The sequence below is a fragment of the Argiope bruennichi genome, chromosome 4, assembly GCF_947563725.1.
Source record: "Argiope bruennichi chromosome 4, qqArgBrue1.1, whole genome shotgun sequence".
In the NCBI taxonomy this organism is placed as follows: domain Eukaryota; kingdom Metazoa; phylum Arthropoda; class Arachnida; order Araneae; family Araneidae; genus Argiope; species Argiope bruennichi.
In genome coordinates, this window is record NC_079154.1 from 46,420,680 (window position 1) to 46,431,425 (window position 10,746).

At 27.8% G+C, this 10,746-nt stretch overlaps 1 protein-coding gene across 1 annotated transcript; it reads right to left on the reverse strand.

The window, feature by feature from the left end:
* Positions 1-367: 367 nt before the first annotated feature.
* On the reverse strand, positions 368-8,772 carry LOC129967028 (protein ATP6V1FNB-like). Its single transcript, XM_056081661.1, has 4 exons — positions 8,638-8,772; positions 8,429-8,546; positions 3,741-3,993; positions 368-558 (listed from the first exon to the last, which is right to left on the reverse strand). The coding sequence occupies exons 2-4, from the start codon at positions 8,489-8,491 to the stop codon at positions 368-370; spliced, it is 507 nt and encodes a 168-aa protein (XP_055937636.1). The 5' UTR covers positions 8,492-8,546; positions 8,638-8,772.
* Between the last annotated feature and the right edge of the window lie 1,974 nt (positions 8,773-10,746).

Below are 10,746 nucleotides of genomic sequence, written 5' to 3' on the forward strand. Positions count from 1 at the left end.
TACACATTGTCATTTAACCAAATCTAATGTGTATTTTTATATAATTGTTTTTTTTATTATACATTGTCATTTAACAAAATCTAATGTCTATTTTTACAAAACATTATTTTTTTTTATTTTCCATTATCATTTAACCAAATTTAACGAGTATTTTTATACAACATTATTTTTATTATCCATTATCATTTAATCAAATCTGATATTATATTATATTATATATAATACAAAAAGAATCATGCAATTTTTTTTTATTACTGCAAACTAAACTAATTACTTACTTTAATAAATTAGTTTAAACTAATTTAATCAAACTAAAGTGATTCTAAATTTTTATTGTATTTTAGAGCCTATGATTCAGAATCCAGGTTTATGGTTGGTAAAAAGCTCTTTCTCTAATATTGCAGTGGTCTGGATCCTTGCAGCTCAACTCGTTTTCTTTCCCATAGTTCCAGCCATATTCCCATGAACTGCATTCACGATTATGAAATTTATTTTCTGGATCTTCTTTCCAACGCGTTTTCAAGTAATCTGCTCGTCCTCTTCCGTCATGACTTATGCCTGGAAAGACAGAACAAATTCACATCTGGATTTTTTTTTCTCATTCATAAAAATAATGTGTATGATGAATATTTGCTATAATTTCAAGAAAGCAGGAAGTGATACAGAATATTGTTCAAATAATAGCCAATAGCTTCAGCATTATACTAGGAGTTCGATAAAAATATTATAAAATATACAATGTGAGTAAAGATAAAATATTTCAAATCATAGAACTGCAGACAAAATATCACCTAAACTATGATCTCTAACAGATGATTCATAAACAATTCCTGAAAATTAATGATTAGTATACAAGAGAAAAGAATTTGTACTTTAGTTTAAAATAAGAAATGATTAACATTCAATTAATCCTACATATTCTTACTGAATCGCAGTTATTCTTAAAATTATAAGATCAGAGAAAAGAATTATTCTCTTCTGAAACTCGTATATTCTGCAGAATTTATTTTTAAAAAAAATGTGTATTCTGTCTAACTTATAAAGTGCTAACACATACAGTCACACTCACATCCGTCTTTATTATTAATAGAAATAAATAGTAGATACTATGCATATTAATGATTGTCATCGAACCTAAATATCAATTTAATTGATGTATAAAAAATAAAGAATTCTGAAATAAAAAAGCAGTAAATTGTATCAGAAAATTCCTGTTTTCTGATTTTATTTATTTGCATTTCGTTTCCTTATATTCTACAATGAATGCCATAGAGATCTGAAATTCAAACTGTGGTAAATGTTTTGAAAAAGGGTTTGCTTGGTTTAAAAAGTTGATAATTTCTTTAATAGACGCAAAGGGAAGCTTGTAGTGTAAAATAACAATATTTTATAGTTAATCTTTAAAACGAATATTTTTTAACAGCATTGGAGCGGCAACCACATAGGGTTTGCAGCTTCAAATATTTAATTAAAATTTAATTGTTTTAACATTAAGATATTATTTTGATTTTAAATTTTAGATTTAAAAGTATTTAAAAAATATTCGTATAAAATTGTATTTTATTCATTAGCTTGCAAATAAATAATAAATATGTTTAAATATTTATATTTTAAATCTCGGCTCTGTAAATTAAGAAAATATGTATGTTTAAGTTCGGGAGGCCAAGGCTGAATTTTGCCGAAGTTTTAACATCCGAAAAAAAGCTTTAAAAGTTACTGAAGCTAATTAAATCAACAATAATCTATTTTTTTAAAAGTAGGCCAATGTTAAATAAATGGAATCGAGGTCATAGATAACATCAAAAGAATGAGAAACTGTTATTAATTTAAGCAATCATCTAATAGATCTCCAAGTGTTGTTCTCATGCATTCAGGTGCATGTTTAATTATTCCTGAGTCATTAGCCCAGTTCTCTGACAGCAGCAAAATTTTCTATTATTCGAATTCCCACACGCAACTAGCTTTTTAAATCAATGAAGATAACTGAATGGAGATAATTTAACTTTAACCATCCTGCATTTTTGATGTTACAGCCACAGATTGAATACGTTGCAAACTGCAAAGCGTGGCTTTTATTTGTAAAATTTTGCATAACAACTATCTTTCCACAAATAATATTCTTAAGAAATTTTCACATCTTATGAATTTGTGCAGATAATATAAAAAGGGTAAGGTTGGAATCGTTTATGTGCTTTTCAGAGCAAATAACCATAGCAATTTCAAATTAATTCATTTAAGGAAGTCTTTAGCAAATATATTGATGCAGAAATAAATGTATGATTACGAAAATGTAATATTATTTGCTTGCGCTGCTGATCTCAATAGTATGAAAGAGAGTTTTACAGATATTTTAATGGATGCTGAATGGATGCCAGATCAATGATTTCCGAATCAGGCAACAATTTTGGTATATAGTTGGCGACTTTGATACAAAGATGACATTTCTCGAAAGTACAGGAATTAAGATGATATCGCCATTAAAAATGGAGATACCAAGAATGTCTAGAAGATTTAATGTTATATCGGAAAACCTATATAAAGAAAGTAATGTGAATTGAGTTAACTCTCTGTATAAAGTGGGGAGGGCAGAATAAGAATGCTTTTGTACTGTGTTGTTATTTAATTAATAATTCAAACCTTGCGTGTTTGCTATTGATTTTTGCAAATGTATTTTACTGTATTTTAGTATCTATGTTTTTCATTTTCTTGAGGATTAAAGCATTATGTTATCAGAATTGCAAGACTCATTTCTGTTCATTCATCGGACGAACTTTCCATAACAATATCTAATTTGGATATCGTTTGGATATTCATATAGCGTTTCGTTTCATTAAAACACAGATTTATTTCAACAGTAGAAGTAACAGTGCTTGATGGAATTATAGAAAGGAGTTTTGTAAGAAAAATAAAATTACACGATTCAAAACCTTAAAGAATCTGCTAATATAAAATGGGACTAAAGTTAATGGTAGATTTAACAGCCCCATTCCGCTATCTTATGACATATAATGAATGTAATATAATTCTTCTTTGCATTGCGTTTCGTAAATCAGAATTGTTTATTCTTAGACAATAATTCTTCTGATAAAATACAAAAAATTAAAGCTTATACTTTTCAAGAATAAAAGTGATCTCCACGTTTTATTTAGATTGCAAATTTTAAAAGATACTAATCTTTTCTTAAAACTTTATTTATTTATAGAATTACTTTATTACTTTCAAAAATACAACATCAAACCAATGCCTCGACATTCTTTTATATGTAAAAACGTAAAGAAAAGCGTGCTTAGGTCATGACATAAATAAAAATTACAAAAATTTACCTTTTTTTAAACAAAATTACAAATTTCTGTATTTTCATTCTACAAAGTTTTTGTATTAATACTTATTCAGGTAACTCTGTGTCAAATTTTACTTTCAATTGGTTAAAAAAAAGTTTTTCATAATGCAATCTCGATTTTCTTAAATATGCTGTGAAACTCAAAATGATGACTGCGGATTCTGAAAAAGAATCCGACTGCTTATGGAGCGGCATTTACTGAGAAGACCGTTTTTTCGTTATTTCCGTTACCACCATAGGTATTGTCAATTGATCAAATAGATCAATATTAAGTAAATTATTTGCCAAAAAAATGCACATTTTATGATGTATGTATTTTGAACGTGTTTCTTTTTTTATTGTTGAGTTGATGGAAAAATACAAACATCTCTTAATGCTCCTTTAAACTCTAATTACCAACCTTCATATAGCTTGCTCTTCACAATTGGTGGTGGTATTTTCATTTCCGATGGAGTATCTGCAATCCTGATTAGAGTATTTGTACCAGTAGCTCCTTTTCTAGGAAAATCGAATTGTATTTCAGAGAGTTTATCCCATTTTTCTTTGTCTTTACAGGTGCATGGTAACTCGGTATCCTCAACTTGTTCTTCATCCAAATCTTCGGCGAATTTATCTAATTTAGTGCCATACTGCTCATGCCATTTTGCTCGAATCTGATGGAAAGATAAGCAAATAAACAATTCAAGAAAAACTTAACAGAAATATTTTTCAGTTACTGTCATGTACAAATACTAAGAAATATCACTAATCTATCGTTACTGAAATCACTTAACTGCGAAAAAATACAGAAGCTATACGTCCAATACTATTTACTACTTTCATGTTTTAAGAGGTAAGGTAGCTACATATAAGACATTTGGTGGCATTTTAACCTTCTCTGTGTTAAAATTTTCAATGAAACAATTATGATTTTTTTCAATATAAGTGTAGAGTCCCTCTCACCGGGGGACACTTCAAAGATAAGGATGACAAATTTCCGGTATTGTGGTGAGTTCTCGCCACCTGGGTGAGTAGATAAATGTTTGGGGTCGGCTACCTCCTACCGATGATGGAGCTTACTTCCCACGTAAAGGTTTGTACAGTGGCCGGTGAAAGCCCTTAGGACTCCACTATAGTTCCCGCCAGTGTTGCTGTCGCGACCGTCCAGTCAAACAGATTAACCCATGTGCCTTAGTGGCGGTTCGGAGTAGCCGGCTGCAATTAAGTTTATATAACACTCCATTTGTAAAATCGGCGATTATATAAAAATGTATTTCCTTATATCATTTAAATAAATCTGAAAGATTATTAATAACAAGTATTAAAACGAATAAAGAAGATTAAAAAAAATTATAGGGTAATTCAGCATTTCTAGTATGATTTATTTTTATTGCTACATTCAGAATTTATAAACGTACTTAGAGCATTCTTTTGTCCTATTACAAGAATGTGGGGATTTAACATTAAAGTACGATTAAGAATAATTAAGAATGCATATGCATTTTCTGAATAAATTGAAACATCTGCATCTAATCAAACCAATAGAGAGTTAATCTCTTAACGGATTTGAATTTTGGTTTAGCGTCTAAAGGAACAGATATCTAATACAGATCTACAATTTAGTTGCTAAATCTGAGTGACAAATTTGATTCTTCCCTTTTTTTACCTTCTGTTATAATCGTATATATGCCTTTCTGCTCGGGTAATCAGACAAAAAGACCTCCTCAGAATGAATTGTGTTCAAAATTTGATAGAAATCAATAAATTTAATTTAAAGGCCACGTACCAAATTTCGTTTGTTTTACTTAAAGCACTTTTCAGATATTTTTTTTACAACCAAATAGTAGGAGAGACAGACAGAAATAATTACAAAATTAAGTTTTTCAAACTCAAGAATGGCTGAAACGTAGGGTTTCGTCAAAATCTTGTGTTGAAACTTTTTGACGATTGCTTTTCCTTCTCTTTCTATACTTTATATATGCGAAAGTGAAAAGGTTTAAAAGGATTATTAATACATTTGGCGTAATTCAAATGTCTCAATTTTCATATGTAATTTATGGTATTTCGCCAAGGTTTGAAAATTTTTCTTTTCATTTTTTTTTTTAATTTTTTATTTGTGAAATCATATCTGGTATTATATCTTATATATATATTTGTAAAAACTACTCTTTAAATTTATCTAAATTTTCGATCACTTTGGTAAAATATAGAAAGTTAGATGATAAATTACATTCCTTCAAGTTTTTTTGGAAGCTTTTAAACATGGATTTCGCTTAATCTGAGAATTTATCTACATTAATTTTTAAATTTGAATATTCTTTAAAAGTGGGTCGTGGGGGTTGTTTATTAAACTGAAAACAAGGTATGACTCCTTCACCTAGTCTGCAACATTTTGCGTTCAGTTTCCAAAATTGATAGCAGTTAAATCATAAGGATGTAAAATCTAACACCAAATTTTCTATTATCATTTGAAAAAAATCGATAATTTTTAGAACAGTACCGGGTTCTTAAGTCTGGCCTTTCAGTCTTTTGAACGGATTTAAAATAAATGCTTATTGCGGGGGAAGTACGAATGAATACAAAAGGTTATTAATAATTTAAATCCGAAACAGATTTTAGCAGAAAATAATTTGCATCAATTTCAATTCATTCATTTGTAAAGGAAATAAACAAAAAAAGAAACAAAAGAATTCTTAATATGAAAATCCTGATAATAATTATTTCTGAAACTATATTTAGAAAGTGTACTCTAAATTTCGAATAACAATTTTAATTTTAATAAATTAAGAAGTAATGAAAGAGCCCTTCTTGAGATTAATTACTATATATTTAACTAAAATTAAATGGATTCGAAAGAAAAATAGATGCTAGATAAAATATTAGCTTGAATAGCCAATAACATATTTATAGAAAGTTATTATATCTCAATCTGTAATTATTATCACTTTAAAATGAATACGTTCATAATGTTTACTTAATTGTCCATCATAAAAATATTTAAATTGATATAACTTATTTGAAGGATTACTGGATAAAGATTAAAATTGTATAAATGCATTACGTAATATTTAAGATAAATGAAGTTTGTGAATAATTTCTTGATTAAATTGTTCATAGGATGCATTTATTATATTGATAACGATAAAAATTAAATCATTAATTTTAATTCTTTATAAAAATATGAAGCTTCTATATGAGATAAAGGGAAATCTCTGTTTAATGAGTTTTCTATTTAAAGGAATGTTTCACAGAATCTATACTTCGAAGGATATTTACTATTAAGGATATTAAAGGATACTCCTTAAAAAAATTAGATAAGATTAGTAGACAGTTTCTTGCCAAGAATGACAAAATTGTAACATTCATCCATAAATAAGCCAGAATTTCTCAATTTTGAATGGCTACAAAAAAGGATAAATGCATGTTAGGGTTGCAATAAAAAATTTCAGTATTACATTTGGCTTAAAATCGCCCCTAGAAAAATTCAGCTTTAGCGAACTAACCTTAATCTCAAAACGGGCCAAAATTAATAATGCTTTTCTTTTTCTAAAATGTTTTTATTTTTCTGGCTAAATTTTCCCGGCTATTTTTTTCAATGCTTCACGACTTTTCATTTACCGAAACTCTAAAAAAAATCAGCCAAAGTGGCTGTCTTAAAAAATGGCAAAATCTGAAGTATATGGATGAAGGTAAAAGTTCTTCAATTTTCTAAAAGTTGATGAAGTTATTATTGTTACTTAAATTATGTTGCACCATGACATATTGCAAAGAATTGTGAAAGTAATTAAGATACTACAATGGTTGTAAAAATGACAGTAAAAATGTTATTAAAAATTCGCAATTATTAAGGATAACAGTATTTGTTTACAAAACGAATAGAAGGTATCATTTAATGTTATAATTATTTAAAAATTTACAATAAACTTGCCCCCCAAAAAGAGAAATGAATTGACTAATGTCTGGTTTCTCATGAAACGTAACACAATTCAATCCACCTTTCAAAACCCGCCAAAAGTCTGACATTTTGGATGTCATTTGGAAGATTTGATAAAGCATTTTAGGTTACAATATAAAATAGTCAGTATTACATCCGACCAAATCCTCAAAAATCTTCAGCTTTGGCGAATGGAGATTAAAATAAGACCGAAATATAATTACAAACATTCCTACAGTTTAGAATTTTGTTAATGTCAATAAAAGGGATATTGTGAGCAAATAATGTCTGTGCTTCTCGATGTCATTACTTTATTTGCAAATTTCTAACTTTAAAATCCTTGTTAAAAAGAAAGTATTCTCTACCTGTTTAACATCAATACGGGAAAAACTGTGCCAAACTTGTCAAGAAATTTCGAGTTGGAACAAAAATCAAATTTAATCTTAAGTGGTATACATTAAGTATATTATCGCCGTAGAAAAATTCTATTTTGCCGACGGTATATATACTTCAAACCAGATGAATTTATTTTATAATCTAAATACTTAATGAAAATCTGATACTTCGTTAAATAGATATAACTTTGTTACGGAATAGACAGATATGAAGATTTTATACTACGACTTAAGAATAATTTTCGGTTTTAAACTAAATCCAATAAAATTGCACCAGTTATCAAATAAGTCGCAAAACGACCATAATCTCTCATAGCTACAAGAAATAGTAAAAAGCTGTTTTTATAAATTATATATATGTAATATATATGTATATATGCAATGCGATACATTTGGCCTGAAATCGCCAAAATAATTACACTTTGAAGATTATGCATTATTCTTCAGAGGAACCAATTTTATCTTTTCTTGTTTAATATAAAAATTTCTAAAGAAAACACCAAAAAACATTTAAACAATATCAACAAGACTTAATAATAATGTACGTTCACTAAAGTTGAATTCTTTTCGGAAGATTTCTCATCAAATATAATCGTAGTGATTTTATTGCAACCCTAAAATCCATGTTACCATTTCTGGTATCCATCTAAGATGCCGAATTTTAGTTGAATCTGTGTACGATTGGCATTATTTTGGCGTACTAGGCGATAAACCATACATTAATCTTACTACAATATCAATTTTATTTGGTGAAAAATTTAAAAATAAAAGATACTTTACTTTCTTTTCTTTAATAATTGCTTCATTCCATGCCTTGTAAATTTTTGGATCAAATAAATCCATTAGACTTCATCTAATACCAACGAGCGATTGAATGGCTTCTTTCTTCACCACATCTCTAATTTTTAGATTCAAAAAATTAGTTGAAAGACACGTGTCCAGAAATCTCGAAGCGGAGAGATCGAGGGGAAAAAAATTTTAAAACTCACGCTTTTCTGATGGGAAACTGGTTTTGTTTCTAGAGATGTTGTAAGATTAGTGAGAAGCAGAAGTTTCCGTGACGGAGAAAATATCGGAAATCTACAAGGGAATGATTATCTGCACGCAAATCTTCTTCGAGAACTGTCTTGGAACATGCCACCACTCAGATTTCTCTTAGCGTTTCCTGTGAAGACAAAAGATTGAATCCATTCACTTTTATGATTGGAATGGAATTAAGTTTTTGATATTGGCAACGATTTTCTTAGTGTTTGTACTGAATAACCGTTGGCAACGTTTTGATTTTTTTTCATTCAGGCAATCTTTTGTCTTAGATATCGAGGTTAACCTATAATAAAGACCAATAGATGTCTGTGAGTAGCAACCAGTAGCTGGGAAGCTAAAACATTCCAGATTAGAAGCATTGTGCACTCAAAATATGCTATAATTTTGCAGTTAGAATTTTATTTTATTCATTTTTAAAACAAAAGAATTTGCAAATATCATCAGAACTTGATATAAAAATAAACCTATTGAAAAAACACTTAACAATATAATATGATTTTTTTATAAAAATATTTTCAGATACAGCATATACATACACAGGATGTTTACTTTTATCGTAGCGCTGTAGCTAATTTCAAAACATTCTGAAATGGACATATACTTTCAGTATGAAAATGAAATTAAATAAGGCAAAATTATTTCATTTGAGTTAATAAAAGCAGTGATTAAAATTGTTAATTATTTTTTTATAATTGTCTCATATTCAAGTAAGTTATATTTAATTAAAAAATTAGAACATATAGAATTTGAATAAAAATTACTCCCCTCTTCTTAATCTAAAAAAATATAGAATTGTGAAATTATCAATATCTTTCTTTTGAACCAGAAACATTTGCTTCTAATTTCACCGATGATGAGTCAATTATTTTTTGAAATGGCCATGAAATTTTCTAATATCGGCTTATTCAAATCTTAGTTTTTGTTCAATTTTAATCGCAGAATATTGCAAGATTTTGTTTCAAATATTACTACGTCTGCAATATTTTAATCAATACGACGGATCGTACCTATCAAGTGTATAAAAATTTAGAATTTGGATTTCTTTTCAGAAGCACATTTATTTAATAAAAAGAAAAAAATTAAATTTTGTGGCATTTAAAGTATTTTTTTTTCCAACTGAAAATGTGCTTTATGTTTTACATATTCAATAGTTAGTTTATATTTTTTGTGGCTTATAAATTAACTCTTTGATCAAAATCAGAGTGGATAATTCTATACATAAGAGCAAATTCCACACATATCTATTTTAGTGATAATAGCAATTTTGTGTCGTAGTTTATTTGCTGTTAGCAGACGATTTCAACTATAATTAAAGAAACTACAACTTTTTTGAAAAAAAAAGACTTCATAAATCTAGAAATTAATTTGCTATAACTTCAGCAGATGTCTACATAGTAAACAAAAAAATGGATATAAATTTAAATTTTAAAAACATATTTTAAATTAAGAAAACATATTTGTGAGGCAAACATTTATCTAACTTATTTTTAAAACAATGAAATTTATAAATTTTTCCCTGCACTGTTTTCATTTGCCGAAAAGAAACTGATGAGACACTGATTTTTTTTTTACAGCAAAAAATGAAAATAAGCAATTTTTATCAACGCAAACTGATTCTAGTAGGAATTAATTAGTTGTAGACTTAGGATTGGGTATATATTATTTAGACAATTTCTGCTTAAAAACTACTGCTAAATATAATATACCAGTTCAATTCTTGGATCTAAATTATTCTAAAGGACATGAACACATTTTAATTTTAACATTTTTTAAAGAAATAATTACCGATTAATTAATTCAAATTACGAATTATATAACCACAAAAGTATTAAAAATAATATCAAACTTCTACAAAAAGAAATGAATCATTACCCGTACAGATAAAGCAACTGACAAATTAAACACAATATTTTACCAAAAGTTTTTTCTCGATATTTTGTAGCAAAGAATCAAAATCATGATACGATTTCTCAAAACTGCTGAATATCATCCACAACTTTATTAAACAAGAAAATTACACATGGAAAATAAAAAACAATACAAAAGCTAATGCA